The sequence below is a fragment of the Mesocricetus auratus genome, unplaced genomic scaffold, assembly GCF_017639785.1.
Source record: "Mesocricetus auratus isolate SY011 unplaced genomic scaffold, BCM_Maur_2.0 Super-Scaffold_100676, whole genome shotgun sequence".
NCBI lineage: Eukaryota > Metazoa > Chordata > Mammalia > Rodentia > Cricetidae > Mesocricetus > Mesocricetus auratus.
The window spans coordinates 58,172,733-58,189,069 of NW_024429266.1; the positions used below are offsets into that span (position 1 = coordinate 58,172,733).

Sequence of the window (16,337 nt, forward strand, 5' to 3'; positions counted from 1 at the left end):
GCATATGCCACATCCAACAGTACATATCTCAGAAACAGCCAATGGGAATTCAATGGAGTTTTGTTGTGATTTTGATGTTTTTCCCTTAATACTTAGTGATACTAGGCATCCTTTCATGTGCTTAATGAACCTTCATGTTTTCCTGAAGAAATGCCTATTCAAGCCCTTTCCATTTTGGGCAGATAGTTCACATTTGTTGAGTTGGAGTTCTTTATATATCTGTGTACCAACCTTCTACCAGTCATTTGCAGTGGATTCTTATGATTTATTTTGCTATGGGGTCTTGCCAACATGAATGAATGGCTCAACGTGGGTGTGTGTACATGTATGCACATGTATACATGCAAATGTGTATGGGGGTGGAGGTCAGGTCAATGGCAGGTGTCTCTCTTGGTTTCTGGCTGGCCAGTGAGAGCTCCAAGGATCACCTGTCTCCACAAGTGCTACAGTTGCATATGGCCTTATATGGGTGCTGGGGATCTGAACTTGGGTCTTCAGGCTCGCACAGTAGGCAAGTTCTAACAGAAGATATTAACATAGTTGTTAGGCTGATAAGATCACAAATTGTAGCTGTCAACGGATTTCTTTGGAAGATAAGACCTGTGACAAAAGTACTTAGGACAGTGAAGCCTGTTAGGGGTCCAGGTTAAATCAAAGAAAGCTCCCCACTGGCCCAGCTTTCTTTTGTCTTGCCAGACAGTAATCACTGCTGTAGCTGGTCCTGTGGCCACAGACTAGCTGAAGTCTGTCAGTTTTCACCTTACTTACAACAAGTGAGGCACTTCGAAGCATGTCTTCTCAATTACTCTGCACAACAAATGGCATGTACAAACTACATTGACACTGACTTTCTGATATTTGCAGAATTGAAAGCAAAGGCCAATCTGTGACATAACATGGTCAGTGTGATCCAGTGGCAAAGTGCAGGTGTTCTGGGTATAGCACCTGTATCACTTGACTCGAGTTATTTTGAGGGGTCAATAATGCCATGAAGCCCCAGAGCAGTGTCTGGAGCTAGGGTTCCCCAGGCCTTCTAGTCATGAACAAGTCAGGTGAGTTGCTCCTGCAGGCGAGAGAGAGAGAGAGAGAGAGAGAGAGAGCGAGAGAGAGCGAGAGAGGAGAGCGAGAGAGAGCGAGAGAGAGAGAGAGAGAGAGAGAGAGAGAGAGAGAGAGAGAGAGAGAGAGAGAGAGAGAGAGGGAGAGGGAGAGGGAGAGAGGAGGGGGGACTGGGACATGCTGGTCCTCTGGGGTCTTCACCAAGATAGCATGATACTGATTAGGGCTGTCTGAAAGTCAGTCATTGATGCCCAGTTGTTCTGAGTCTGTTTGTGTCATAGTATGTGTATTTCTGCCTTCCTTCCTCTGGTGACCTGTGGGTTCTCAGGGATGGGGCCACTCTAGGCTGTATCATCTCCCAAGGTCCCTTTCACAGTCTTCAGCCCAGAGGCATCCCCGTCAGTTCCTGTTGGTGACTACCGCCATTAATCATCTGCTCTGCATTTTTGTCTCAGGGGACTTCGTTCTCTTTCTAGTCTCTCACCCACTTCCTTTATCCTGTGTCTCCACTACCCACTCTAGAGTCACTTGGGTCTCACATGTCTCTGTTTAGACATGGCTGTATGATAGAGTCCCTTCCCATTCTGCTGCAGATGACCTATTGGAGAACACAGTCTAGGAATTTCAGTCCTTTTATTTTGGGAACCATGGGCAGGCAGGTAACAAACATACAGGAATGGATCCTTTTATTGCCATGGGTAGGACAGAGGAACCCCCAGAACATGGGCATTTGGAACTAGGAAGAGACCAATTTTGGAACTAGGAAGGGACGGGACAGTGTGTCTCTCTGGAGAATCCTCTTTGGATCTGGTTGAGGCGATCACAAAGGGACCTGTAGTCTTTACTGTGCTTGTATATTGGTCCTGGCATTTAAACCCAGTCTAGACAGATGGGTGTCTGTCCTTCCCCATCCCCAGGTTCCCATTTAGGGCAAGCGCAACAGAAACCCCAGAGGTTGGGCCTGGAGAGCCTCTGCATGACCTTTTGGTCACAGTACATGCCTGCATCTCTCTCCCTGGCTTGGGCTCGGAGGTTTCCACTCAGGGGCCTGACAGCTGCTGCTGACAGACATGCTGAGAGAGGAAATGGAGACCTGTTTGAGCTTGGCTGAGGCGAGGTCTGGCTGACACAAAGAGAAAGCAGGTGGTGAGCACTGAGGAGCCGAGCAGCAGAGGGGAGGAGGGAGAGCTCTGCTCCCTTTGGACCACGGTTCCTGATGCAAGTCGGATGGACCCAGCTGTCCTCCAGGTCTTCAGCCCCACACCCAGTTCTCTGAAGGAGAGGAGGAAGTAGTGACGAAAACCCTCCCTATCTTGTGTCCAACCTTAGCCTTGTGGTGGGCCTTAGAGTTTGTTTGGTGTCACTTCATGATTCGGCAGATGAGGAAACTGAGACTTTCTGGAGGGGAAGTGGCTTGTCATAGGTCACAGGTCATTTGATGGTATTGTATGCATTCTTATCATCAAGCTGACAAGAAGTAGGCCAGCCCAAGTCTGAAGCCCACATGCTCTTGGCAGTGAACCCTTACGGTGCGGGGAGGAGTGAGGTGCTCTTGGGCTTGGCTGTGTGGGCTCCATGGACAGTGGGCTCTATGCTGGGACTCTTCTCCAGCTGCCTTACCCTCCTGACACCTAATCAGCAGGTATTTTTCTCTGCTACCTCCTTGGAGGGCAACTACATGTTAGCTGAGCCCAGCAGCAGGGAGGGGTACACCTTGAATCCTAGACCCAGGAGGCAGAAGCAGGTGGATTTCTGTGAGTTTGAGGTCAACCTGGCCTACGTAGGGAGTTCCGGGCCAACCAGGACTACCCTGTTTCGATGATGATGATGATGATGACGATGATGATAGAGACAGCAAGCTGAGCACTGGCGAGTGAGTGTGCATTCATCGCTCTGTCCTGATTGCGGATGCAGAACACTCAAACACTCACTGTCTCTCAGGCCCCTGCCACCGTGCATCCCCGCTATGATGGACTATGGCCTTCCCTTTCTTCCTTACATTGCTTTTGTCAGGCTGTTCTATTACAGCATCAGGAAGAAACCACTAAAGCACACACACAGGAAGTACGACTCGGACAGACTGGGTAGAAGTGCATATGCTTCCCTTCACTTGAGAGTTAAAATGCCACATATCTGATACATTCAGGGCCCAGAGGATGGGAGCCTACCATGGGCTGGAATTTTACTAGGCACCATATAAGGAGGAGATGGAAACATGGGAAGAGAGGCGTGTGTATTCTAGGGAGGGAAATTGCACAAGCACCTCTGTGAAGCAAACTACTACCCTTGGGCACATTGCACAAAGCAAGCTTCACTGCTCATAAGTACATTGCACAAAGCAAGTTTTCTTGGGTCACAGCTACCCTCGTTGTCTGGCTGCCTCTGTGTTATAAGGGTGGCCATAAGTCAATGCAACAGACTATGGCCTCCAAAGCCTGTGTTAAGAAAGGAACGAATGAACTATAATGATGTATGGCTAATCTAGAATCAGTGATCAAGGATGGTGAGAAATAAAATTGGTTTAGAGGGAAGGGCTTGGTTTTCCTGGAATGAAAATGATAGCACAGCCCCTGGTTGGGTTTGATGACTTCTAAAACACCTTTGAGCCCACTGTCTCACTTCCCTTGACTTTTACATCAGTCCTGAGTAATAAAGGATTTCGATCCCAAATTTATAGAAGCAGACAAGATTTACAGGTTCTCTGATTCTCTCAAAATTGGGAATGGGGCCGGGCGTTGGTGGCACACGCCTTTAATCCCAGCACTCGGGAGGCAGAGGCAGGCGGATCTCTGTGAGTTCGAGGCCAGGCTGGACCGACAGCCTCCAAAACAGAGAAACCCTGTCTCGTAAAACCAAAAAAAAAAAAAAAAAAATTGGGACTGGGGAGTCAAAAGCCAATACTCGCTGTCCATCCCTGGCTGTTTACCCCGCCCTACGATGTGCTGAGCAGGAACAAGGCTCTGGGATACCACGATGGACAAGACAGGCAATGGTCACTAAACTTGCAGAATGCAGACTACGTTTAAGTTCAAGGCCCACCACAGCTCCTTAGAGAAGTGGGGAGCCCAGTCCCCTGCAGTCAGGGAGGGCCCAGCGAGGGCCCTTGAGCAAGTGTTCATTGTTTTCTCTGTGCCCAGTGCTGATGGGCACAGAAGAAATGAAATCATATGGCCTGGTTGAGAAGGAGCTTCCATCCAGGAGAGGGGGAGGCGGCACTGCTAGGTTCCTGGAGGTGGGTGGAAGCAGGATTGGAGATAAAGTCCAGAAGGCATGGCTCTCCATGAGCTTAGCTGTAGTCTGGCTGTAGGTGGGTGCAGTGATGGTAACTGTCTTCATGAGCTTAGCTGTAGTCTGGCTGTAGGTGGGTGCAGTGATGGTAACTGTCTTCATGACCTTGCTGTGGAGGAGCGCATCCACGCAGAGACAGCACATGGCGGTTGTGATGAGGGAGCGTCACTCGGGCAGCAGTGGTTAGGGAAGCCTTGCCAGGCAAGGGTTAGGGTGAGGGTCAAGGGTTAGGAGCACATGCTGACACATTTCAAAAGAGGGGGAGTGCAGTTTTAGCAGGCCTGAGGTCTGTGTGGTTTTAATCGAGGCAATGCAAGCACTGAGAGTGGACACACACTCCTCTGCCCACTTGTCACTCCGGGAGCTTCCCTGGAGATCTCCTGGGCTGTCCAGGACCTATCTGGGGGTTAAAAGCTGCAGGCCCCGCTCAGCACTGTCCTCTGTAGAGTGGAATAACAAACTGAGGACTTCCTGCTTGTCACTGACTACAAGGTAGAACTGGCCAGTGTGGTGGTGCTTCCTTGAAGATAAATTACAGTCAGGTTTGACTTAGGATAAATCTATTCTGTGCTGGGCTTGTCGAAGGTATTCACTTTATTTGGTTTTGAGATAGAGTTTTGGTAGCTCACTACCAGACCAGGCTGGCCTTGAATGTGCGGTGCTCCTCTGGCCTCGACCTCGGCCTCTCAAGTGCTGGGATTAGAGGTGCACGCCACCACTCCCAGCCCATTGAGGGTATTTTAATAGAGATGGTAGGGAACCATCTGGGGACAGGCACCTGCGCCTCCTCTTAGCACACAGCCTCTTCCTTGGTTGTCATGATCCCCCCACCATGACTTTGAGTTTAGAGTGGTTCCAGCCTTTTGCATGGTTTAGGACAGGAGACAGGCCAGATTTTCAGCAGTCCTCTCTCGACAGGCTCAGTAACTGGAAAAATTACTGAGTTGTTGACTTGTTCACAGTGGATACTGCCTTTAAGTATGGGGGTAACATTCATCTTTTTGCCCCAAAATATTAGCTCTGTAGTGGGATGGAATTGTTTGTTGGGAGGGTCTCTCACAGCTTCTAGACCCTGAAACATATTGAAATCACCTGAGAGATTTCTAAAATCCTTGTTCCTGGGCTACATCCCAGAACATGAAATTAGTACTCTCTGGAGAGAAAGTTCAGGAAACCATATTTCTAGAAAATCCCCAGTGACTCCAATGTGTTCCGAAGTTTTAGAACCCAGAGTCTAGAATCTATGGTGTTTCCCGGGCTGGTGGTGGATTTTGAGCTCTTGGACAGGGCTCACTGATTGGCCTACTTTAAGTGATTCATTCCATCTGTAGGTTAGATCTCGCCTGGCAGGTTCAGTGTGGGCAGCAGCCAGCCTGAACTAGGTGCTGACATTTGATGATGACATTCTATGGGAGCATGGTTCACAGTGTTGCCCACACACAGACTGCTGGCACTGCTAGGTAGATGGAGCTCACCTACACACCTGGAAGGCCAGACCTTCCGATGCCGAGTCAATGGATGCTGTCTTCTGCCTGTCTGGAAGGTACCCATGGTACACACTTGCATCATTTCCCAGGCTTGTGGGAAGGGAAGAGAATAGATGGGTTGATGTAATGAATAAAAGTAGAACAGGAAGAAGAAACCTAAGGCCAAGGCAGCGGTGACTCACTGCGGTCCACAGTGAGGTGTGGAAGCAGGCCTTTGGCAGCCACGACACAGCTGCTTCTTCAGCAAGGAAATGGCTGGAGCTTGACTGAAAACTGAGACCTTCCAAGGGGCTTCTGGAGTTTTATATCGCTTAACGTTTCTTTTGTAGATGAACATGAGAATGTGCTAGGAATAAGTCTGCCCACCTTAGAGACGGCTAGAATGAAGTATAAGACAGTAGCCATAGAGCAGCTTATTCCTAGTGGAAATGGCTGGAGACAAGGCGGAGCCACAGCCAGGTCCACCTGGCCTGTAGCTATGTGCCCAGCTTACAGAGACTGAAAATGGAGAGTCCCAGAAGTGAAAACAAATGAGAGGCTCTAGTCTGAAAGTCCCCAGATTAATGAGTCAACAGTAAATGAAGGCAGCCTGTGAGGCTCACGTGCCTTATTCATCACAAGCAAACAGGAGATGTCCCAGCAACTGTTTCCCTTGGACACTCTTCAAGGCCTAATTCAGAGAGCTGAGGCCATCCTGGCAGCCCCTACATCTTACCACCTGTCTCCCACTTCATATGTAGAAGTCCCTCCTTGCCAGCTTCCCAGATGATGAAGAGCCACTGGGATCCCTAGAGCTGGCCATACCGATCAGGCCAGCTTAGATGCGTGTTCTACAGGTTGGGTCTGGGTTTACCAGCTGTCCATCCCAAGCCTGCAGTGTTAAAATCCAGTGACCATTACTGGTGTGGTGGGGAGCTGAGCCCTGCAGCACAAAGACTGCCCTAGAGTGACCACGTGGCCACTTGAGAACTCCAGGCTTAGAGGGACTTCATTCTCATTTGCATTTGGCCACTCACTAGCAGAGTGGGACACAGGCACGTGGGGGTGGGGAGAGAATAACGCAGGTGGTATGTCAGAGAAGGCATCGGAAGCAGCTGACACACTGATGCTGCCTTCAGGGGCTCTGGGTGAATAGGGAGCAGACTATGGAAAGAGCCTGCGATGAAGAGTGTTGCCTTATCTCTGTGGAGAGCTGGGAAGGTGGCGCCCTCCAGACCCAGCAGTGCTCACTCCTCTTGGCAGTTTCCTGTGCTCTGTGGGCTTGGAGAGTGGGAGGGTGCATTGGCATGCTGGCAGTGCGATGAAACCCTGCAAATGGGTGTGTTGAAGGGGAAGGTAACGGGCGAGCTCTGGTGGTGGTGGTGGCAGTGTGATGTGGGACCCGTTGTAAAATTCCCCAAACCAAACCCAAGAGCAGGTGTCAGATGATGTCAAAGCCATCTCTCTCTGGGTACCAGAGGTGACTAAACTGGTCCTAAGTCTGCTGGTTTTCTAAGATCAGGATAATTTGGGGAGAATTTTCACCAACCAGCTCCTATAATCAAAGGGCAGCATGAAGAAAAACTGGGAAGTGACAAAGAACATGAGAGACATCCAGAGAACTGACTGAAAAAGAGCTGTGTAGACCTCAGAATCCACCATGTACCATACTGAGGGATATGGACTTCCATTCTAACTTTGTTCGTCTGTGTTCCTAGGTCGGGAAGGGGAAATCCCGGGACTATAGGAGGAAAAGAACAAAACATGGTGATGCAGGGAGAACATAGCAGGACACATGTGGGATTTCTGGTTTGTTCTGCACATGTGGATAAGGGTGTTAGGCAAGTTGGTAAATGCCTTAGTCTAGGTGTTCTCACCTGGAAACTGGGTGTAACGAATCATCATGCAAGGAGATGCTGAGTATTTAGTGTAGTACTTAGGTGCCCAGTAAACGCTGACCATCCCTAGTAGAGGGACTACAGCCCCCTGTCCCTGCCACTCATTCACTTGACAAACGTATCTTCACCTGCTATGAGCAAAGCTCGTGAGCTCTGAACTGGAGGGCAGTGTCCTTGCTTTCTGGTTCTAAGCCATCATCTTCTGCTGACATGTATTCCCACTGCTGCAGCTTTATCATGACTTCTCTGAGACAAATAGGCCATGGCCATGGCTTTGTATCTTTCCATCCATGAGCATCTTTTCCATAGCAAACCACGATCATATGACATTCTACCTACTCAGCAAGTTCATAGCCACTGCTCAAATGTGGGGCACACTGACACTGGTTTCCCAGCCAGTCTGGGGGAGGTATGAGTCCCATTTCAAAGGCGGTGAAGCCTGAGGCTGACATTTGAATAGCTGGCCTCTTGCTGCTCTTAGGCTGGCACTTATTTCTTCTCTGGGGAGGCATTTGGGAGGTATGCTTACTGCCCTTCGTATCCTGAGAGCCGGTGTACACACTGCCCTTCTCTGTCTGCTCCAGAGTGTCTGTAAGGCGGTGGAGGAGACACAGCACCCACCCACACTCCAGGAGATCAGGCAGAAGATTGACAGCTACAACAGCAGGGAGAAGCATTGCCTGGGCATGAAGTTGGTAAGCAGGGCCTGTGCACCCCTATCCAGCACCCCGCCTGTCCCCCACCCCCACCTCTCTGCCTGGCTGTCCACTCTGCCTGGGCATGAAGGTGGTAAGCAAGGCCTGTCCCTCCCTATCCAGAATCGCTTCTGTCCCCTCTCCCCACAGAAGATTCTCTTCTTTGTCCAGGCCCAGCTTTCTGTGGCCTCCGGGACCCTGAGAAATAGATTAGGTTTTAGAATAGACTCCAGATACAATCTCTGTTCCATTCACGCTCTGGCCACTTTGGGAAAGTTTAACCTCCCCTTACGTCAGTGTAAGAGATCTTCAGGGGATTAAAGACAGTGATGAAGGCTTTGGGGCTTGGTCCCCAGGAAGCCCTTTGCCAGGGGAATTTTCCAAGAGTAGTGGAGTGTGTACTGGCAAGCACCCTGACTTGCACAGGGTCAGAAAGATTATCTCTAAGGGGCGATGTTATAAGAACCCCGCCCCCTGCTGGAGACTGGCAGCAACTGGCTCTTTGGGGCTTTCAAAAGTTACACCAGAGCCACAGAAAAGGTCAACTTTAGTCTGGAGTTTGTTGGGCTAGACTCTACCTCTAAGGACCTCAATGCCCTTTCCTAGTTCTGAGGTAGAGAGATGCCTGCAAACTCTGCCTGTTAGAGTCTGTTAGAGTGTAAAGGCAATTGGCACCTGTCTGGTAGAGGGTTTGGACCAGCCAGCCTAAACTTCCTGTGAAGGAAGTCACAGCAGCCCCACCAATCCTCTCTGGTAACTGGGCTCCAGCCCTCCAGCCCTTGAGGAGAGGGGAGCATCCTACCTCCAGCACCTCTGGTTGGCAGACTCAGGAGGGAACTCCACCTGCTGGCTGGAATGGCCCCATCAGGGCTTCCGTAGCTCACAAGCTTGAGTGGCAGGTAGAATCACACAAGATGTCCTTCCCACTTGTAGAGTGAAGATGGCACCTACACGGGTTTCATCAAAGTGCATTTGAAACTGCGGCGGCCAGTGACGGTACCTGCTGGGATCCGGCCCCAGTCTATCTACGATGCCATTAAGGAGGTGAACCCCGCCGCCACCACAGATAAGCGGACATCCTTCTACCTGCCACTTGATGCCATCAAGCAGCTGCATATCAGCAGCACCACCACTGTCAGCGAGGTCATTCAGGGACTGCTCAAGAAATTCATGGTTGTGGACAACCCACAGAAGTTTGCACTCTTTAAGAGGATACACCAAGATGGACAAGGTATGACGAGCATTCCCAACCTCTCCCCAGTCTGCCAGTGCCCACACTGTTATTAAACCCACTGTGAGCCCTGGATGGGGTGTGTGGGCTTCCAGGCAGCGGGGCTACAGCCATCTACATGGTGTTAGGATCCATGGGAGAGCCAAGCATGGGATCTGGGCAGGAAAACAAGCAGAGAGCCTCATCAGGCAGCTCACGCCTACCACTGTCCATCTCCGTGCTCAGAAAAGACATGGTCTGGGTTCTGGGCTCCTCATCTTTATGAGGAGTCTGCCCATTGCCCCGCTTGCTTTGGAAGATGATATAAATGGAGGCAGGGCCTCGTGAATGCCAGGCAGGAATGGAAGGCCCTGCCTCTGAGCTACCAGTCTTGGCAGGTTCACACCCATTCCTGTTATCTGCCCCAACCTGGGCATTTCCAAGCCCAGGCCCGCCCTTTTCCTCTCTGTTGAGAGGGACACCCGAGCCTTCACTCTGTTTGCAGTGCTCTTCCAGAAACTCTCCATTGCTGACTGCCCTCTCTACCTGCGTCTGCTCGCTGGACCGGACACTGACATACTCAGCTTTGTGCTTAAGGAGAATGAAACCGGAGAGGTAGAGGTACGTCTGGACCCTTTGCAAAAACCAGCCCTAGGTGGGGAAAGATGAGTGCTGCTGTCCTACCTGCTAGAGAGCCGTGGTGAGGGCTGGGCCACACGCAGTGTTAACCCAGGATTCTCAGTGGAGCACAGCAAGTTATAACCTGCGTGCTGCAATGCCTGTACAAAGGATTTTACTCACTTCGCTTGCGAAAATGGGACTGGGGGTGTGTACTGGGGGGGGGCGTTACATGCTGAGAAACTGTATTTGGACCCAGGCTGGTCTTGACTCAGGATAGTCTAAGGCCCAGCAATTTCCAACTGGGTTTTACTCGGCATAGACAGTTTTGAACCATTCTCTCTCCTAAAATGACTTCCTTTCTACAAGGGAGGACTAACAAATGTCGGTCCCCTGGCAAAAACGGGGTAAAAATCAGGCAGTAATCTTCCAAGCCCAGGATACTTGGGATGTGCTCTTCATGGAGTGACAGAGAGGAGGGTCTAAGTATTTATCACATTGTTCAGTGGAGGTTGAACATGAACAGGATTGTTTTTTGAGGTGTGTGTGTGGGGGGGGGTGAGTCAATAGAGATCTGGAGGCTCTGCCCTCATTTCAACCAGAGCAACTCAGTGTGGGAGTCTACAGCTGAGCCTGTTAGAAGGGAGCCGGGGAAGCCTGTGAGCTCTGCTGGCCTGTGTGCTAGGGAGAGCTGGCATCCAGCTCTGTCCACACTGCTGCTACTGGCTCCAGTGTGGTTTCCTTACCTTCTCTCCATGGAGTATGGGGATTAAAGCAGACATACCATAAATGCTGCCTTGTACGCAGAGCTTGGAGTTTCATCCCTTTCTCGCCTGGCCAGCTAGAGCCGACTGAGAGGTGTCAGGGCACACATGGAACACTGGTTCACGAGGAGCTGGGCAACAGGGTGGAGTTTGGTGCCTGACATCCACAGCTAGTGAGGTCATCCTGCCTCTGGAGGCCACAGCCAGCACCAAAGTGAGGAAGACCTCAGTTGCTGCTGACTTTTCTGTAGAAGTGGCGGATGCAGGGCCAGCATTTGGCTGTTTGTGGCTGATGTGGCCACCATACATAGTACAGGTGCCATCCATGGCACCTGCATGTCCAAACCGTGTGGGGCTGGCTCACTGATGTAGACTGGAGACAACGCAGGGCCCTTGGGTCATGTCAACTTCCAACCATTTCCCCTTGTTTCTTCCTCCTCCTCCCTGCCTCACAGTGGGATGCCTTTTCCATTCCTGAACTCCAGAACTTCTTAACTATCCTGGAAAAAGAGGAGCAGGACAAAATCCACCAAGTGCAGAAGAAGTACACCACATTCCGGCAGAAACTGGAGGCGGCGCTGCGGGAGTCCCAAGGGAAGCCTGGGTAGCCGCCTCCTTCCCGTCCTCTCAGTGCCCTCGGTCATTTATTATTTTGCAACAGACATTCTCAAGATGCCTCTGGGTCCACCTGTGCCTGCCCAGCAACTAACAGATGTGGCACAAAGTCTCTTCCACAAAGTGTCTGTGCAGGGCTCGATTCCTGCCAACCCACCGCGCCATGACTCTGGAGATTCCACCTGGATCAGAACTTGTGGGATGAACAGTGTTTCCCCTGCTCAATCTGCTGGCCTTTCACAAACCAAATAGTTGCCTCTGGGCACCAAACTCCAATCAATCACACCGGCCGGCAAAGAGGGAGGAAAGGTTTTAGAGCCCCGTCTTCTTTCTCTGGATTTAATTTTTCAGTTCTCCTTTGCCACCCATAGTATCTTTATTTGTGGGTCCAATGTGGCATACTCATTCAGCTAAGTCCTTGAAAGCAGAAATGCTTATGAAAGGACTGTCCTCCTTGCCCCCAGGTGCCTCCTCTTCGCTAGGACTAGACACTCGGGTTAGCCTGAGATTTCCAGAGGCTACAGCCCGACCAGGCCCTGTCTCTGTCACCCCAGGGGCCGAGCACATGCAAACCCAAAGGCATATACTTACAGTTACGTGGTATTTCAGCATGTCTTTGTCCTGTTTGTTATGTCAAAATTTGAATTTGATATTGTCATCCTCATGGGTTTCTACCAGCCACTTAACAATTTTAGTTTCCTGCCGAGTGGCCAGAAAGTATTGCAGAGAAGCTCATCCAAGCTGTCTACAACCTGCCTGCCACTAGGAAGTGGTGGTGCCTGGACCACTCAGCCTACCTCGGCATCTATCCACTCCAGCTGTTGCCTGAGTAGTAGCCTTGATCACTGACAGTGGTGGGGTCCTTTCTGTTGCAAAGCATGCTCTGTGACCTGGCCTGCCCGGTGACTCCAGTGCCTTTTTGTTCTCAGAGAGAAGAGCAGGGCATGTTTGTGGAAAGCTCTCCTGCTGGCTTGCCGCTGGCAGGAAGCCGACAATGATGTAGACGATGGTGTAGAGAGAAGGACAGGGGACTCCTCAGAGCACAGGGCGACGATCACACACCTCTTTGCCATCAAGCTTCCTGATCAGACACTGACTTGAAGATGTGATATTATTAGGCCACAATGACAGCATCAAATTATAACTCCAGCTCTGACTAGTTCAGACTGAACATAAATTAGCCAGGACTGCAAAGACACTCAATGGAGAGGGATTAGAACCTGTCTTTTCAAAGAAGGCCAGTGTTCCAATCTAGCCTCAGAAGAGACCACTTGCTTGTTACCCCTGCCCCTCCACACCCCTCGGGTTGTTTCAGGCCCAAGCTTCTTCATGTAGCCTCCAAAGCTCCCTCCCCAGCTCAGGCTAGTCCACACTGCTCCTGTCCCAGAGGAATGCCATTCAGTCTTCAGAGCTGCCAAAGCTACACGAGCTAGCAACTCTGAGGCTGTGCATGCCAGCGACCCTGGCTGTCCGCCACCTCACGCTCGGTCTCATCACTTCCTTCCCTCCTGCGGATACAGGGACAGCGGAAGTCATCCCTTCACCCTGCATGTCTGTAGCACTAGGAGAAGGCATGGCTCCTGCTGCAAACACTGTGAATGCTGCTGAGAACCTCCCTCCATGGATGGCTGTTTTATTTTTAAGAAAAAAAAGTCATGTATATATACAAATACATATATATATGTGTGTGTATTCACATAGAGGCATATAGCTATATATAAAGAAAAGGTGTTTATTCAGAAAATTATGGTAAAATTCAGACTTTAAGCACAGTTGGACTCAGGACCTCTACTGAAGTTGAGCTTCTGGGAAGGGTCAAGTTCCTTCAGTCCCAGAGCTGGGTGTAACTGCTGGTAGTGCCTTCTATGGTTGTATTGTTCTGTGGGTGTTGTTTTGAGAATATTTTCTTTGTAAATGTCTTTCTTATATGTTTTTTAATGAGTAATAAAATCTTACTGCAAAAACAATTCACTGGAAACATCGTCACTGAACTTCACATCTTATGAGAACTGAGCTGGTGCGTGGTACTGAGCAGCAGTAGGGACATTTCTTGGCAGAGTCCAGTTTTCTTCTGTTAAGCTGGGAATAACGGCTACTATCCAGATGCTTGAGAACACTGTCCAAACACAGAGCACTGCCTCTGCTGCATCTCCCTAGTTCTGGGGAGGGGAGGGACTAACAGCAGCACACATGTCAAGTTGGAAATGAGCAGGGGTTTTCTGGCTACAAAGGTAAGCAATAACTCTGTTTGTTCTGGAATTACTTAAAACTAAGATGCTAATGTGTTACTGATTATTTTAGCCACAAGAGGGCTGAACTGGTACCAGGCAGCCCTCATTTTGGCACCCTCTGATTTCTAGCAAAGAAGTGTCTTTGAATTGACGGAAGAAGGCACATAAGGTAACTAGAGAAACTACCGCCTTCCACTGTTGCTCATGCATGGAGTCTTCAGGCTGCAGGGGCTCCACCACGCTCCACCACGCTCCACCAGTCAATCACAGGCCTGATGAGATGGCTAGTGGATAAAGATGCTTGCTGCTAAGCCTGTCCACCCAATCAGAAGAAAACAGACTCTTGAAGATTTTCTTCTTACCTCTACATGTGTGCTGTGACAAAAGTGCCCCACATTCTCTATGTAGCCTCTGGCTGTCCTGGAACTCACTATGTAGATCAGGCTGCCCTCAGACTCAGATTCACCTGCCTCTGCCTCCTATGTCCTGGGATTAAAGGTATCTGCCACTACACCTACTTACAATAAAACATGTTAAAGTATTAGCTGACAGCCAACCTCTCTGATCATGCATATCTTACACTAGGGTCCGGGCCAGGTGGGTCTGCCTAGTCCCCTACTCCAGACACCATGGCCAGTCCTATCCAGCACACCAGCCTAGTCTGGTCATCCCTGCCACAGACTGCAACCTGCAGGCTACGGCCAGGACACACACATGGCCCACCCACCCAGACTACCTCCTACCACCTGCACAAAAACCAAGTCCAAATGGATCAAAGCCCTAAATGTGAGACCTGAAACCGCTAGAAGAGATACATGCAGTATCCTGCAAAATATAGGTGTAGGAAGGACTTCCTGAATAAGGATTCTATTTGCCCAGAAATTCAGGAAGCCAATCAAGGGAAGAGGATGCCCACAAGATGGGAAGAATCTTTGCCAGATACACATCTGACAAAGCATTAAAATCCAGAATATAAAAAGAATTCACAAAGTCAAAAAAAGCAAACAACCCATTCAGAAAATGGACTAAGGAACCAAAAAGCGATTTCTCAAATAAAAAATGGCTAAGAAATATTTCAAGATATGCTCATTATCCCTAGCATTTAGGGAAATACAAATCAGTATTTATATTTTTTGCCAGTCAAGCTGGCAACAAATACTGGAAAGAATGTGAGGATTGCAAACTGATGCAGCCACTCTGGAAATGCATGTGGAGAACCTTCAAAAGTCCAAACATAAATTAACATGTTGTCCAGCTACACCACTCCCTGGCATATCGCCCAAAAGACTCGACATCCTACTACACAGATACACGCTCAGCCACATTCACTGGTGTTCTGTTCACAACATCTAGGAAATGGAAACAACCTAAGTGTCCTTCGACTGATGGATGGATAAGGAAAACGAGGTCATACACTCTAACACACTACGGAATATAGTTGTAACTATGGAATTAGCTGTAAAGAAAAGTGAAACCATGAAATCTTCAGGTAAATGGACGAACTAGAAAAGATCATAATAATAAGTAGTAACCACACCCAGAAAGACAAACATCACATGTTCTCTCTCACCTGTGGTTCCTAGCTCCAAGTCCTCGGAAGTGAAAACATAACCTGGAGTAACTGCAGAAACCAAAAACCATGAAAGTAAAACTGGACAGGTTGGGAGGCTATTCAAGCTCGACAGGTTGGGAGGCTATTCAAGCTCTACCCAGTTGTGACACCTTTGACCCATAACAACCAGCACAGCAAAATATCCCTAAGGGTATAATAGTGGCACTCTTATCTTGGTGGTAACCCCTGTTTAATATGACTTAAGGCCCACTCAACAAGAGAGAAATCATGTCTGGTACTGAAAACTAGTCAACATGAATGGGGGATCTCATGGGGCCCCACAGCTAGACAAAGAACTATATTAACTAAGGAATGTTTAGAGCAGGAGAACCGTCTTCCACAGGGATGAGCCCGGTAACTGGCTATCCAATACCTGGTGTCAACCCTGAGATCAGACATTCAAGTAGCAGTAAACAAGTAGAGCAGGCTGAATTTATGTATTTGTTATAATACGTATATAGCGCGCGCGCACGCACGCACACACACACACACACACACACACACACACACACACTCACACACGGAAAAAGGGGCCATGAATTTGAGAGGGAGGAAGGGGAGACATAAGAGGAGTTAGAAGAGAAAGATAGGATGCCGGGCATTGGTGGCGCACGCCTTTAATCCCAGCACTCGGGAGGCAGAGGCAGGCGGATCTCTGTGAGTTCGAGGCCAGCCTGGTCTACAAAGTGAGTTCCAGGACAGCCTCCAAAGCTACAGAGAAACCCTGTCTCAAAAAACCAAAAAAAAAAAAAAAAAAAAGAAGAGAAAGATAGGACATAAGTGCCCCCACCATCACCAAAAACAAAAAATTAAGAAAACTCAGCGAATCACTATGTAAATCTGTATCATCTGTCCACCCACGGCATGGGAATGAAGCAGTTTCT

General features: G+C 49.4%; 1 protein-coding gene across 2 annotated transcripts in view; it reads left to right on the top strand.

Annotated features, from left to right (window-relative positions):
• The window catches only part of Rassf5 (Ras association domain family member 5), a 61,118-nt gene extending 47,541 nt beyond the window's left edge, over positions 1 to 13,577 (top strand). For both annotated transcript variants that reach the window (XM_005079853.4, XM_005079854.4), the window contains 4 exons: positions 8,293 to 8,403; positions 9,337 to 9,634; positions 10,119 to 10,234; positions 11,451 to 13,577. In XM_005079853.4, the coding sequence (XP_005079910.1) occupies positions 8,293 to 8,403; positions 9,337 to 9,634; positions 10,119 to 10,234; positions 11,451 to 11,603 (678 nt within the window). In that variant the 3' untranslated portion in view covers positions 11,604 to 13,577. The remainder of the gene's footprint in view (positions 1 to 8,292; positions 8,404 to 9,336; positions 9,635 to 10,118; positions 10,235 to 11,450) is intronic.
• Positions 13,578 to 16,337: the final 2,760 nt, after the last annotated feature.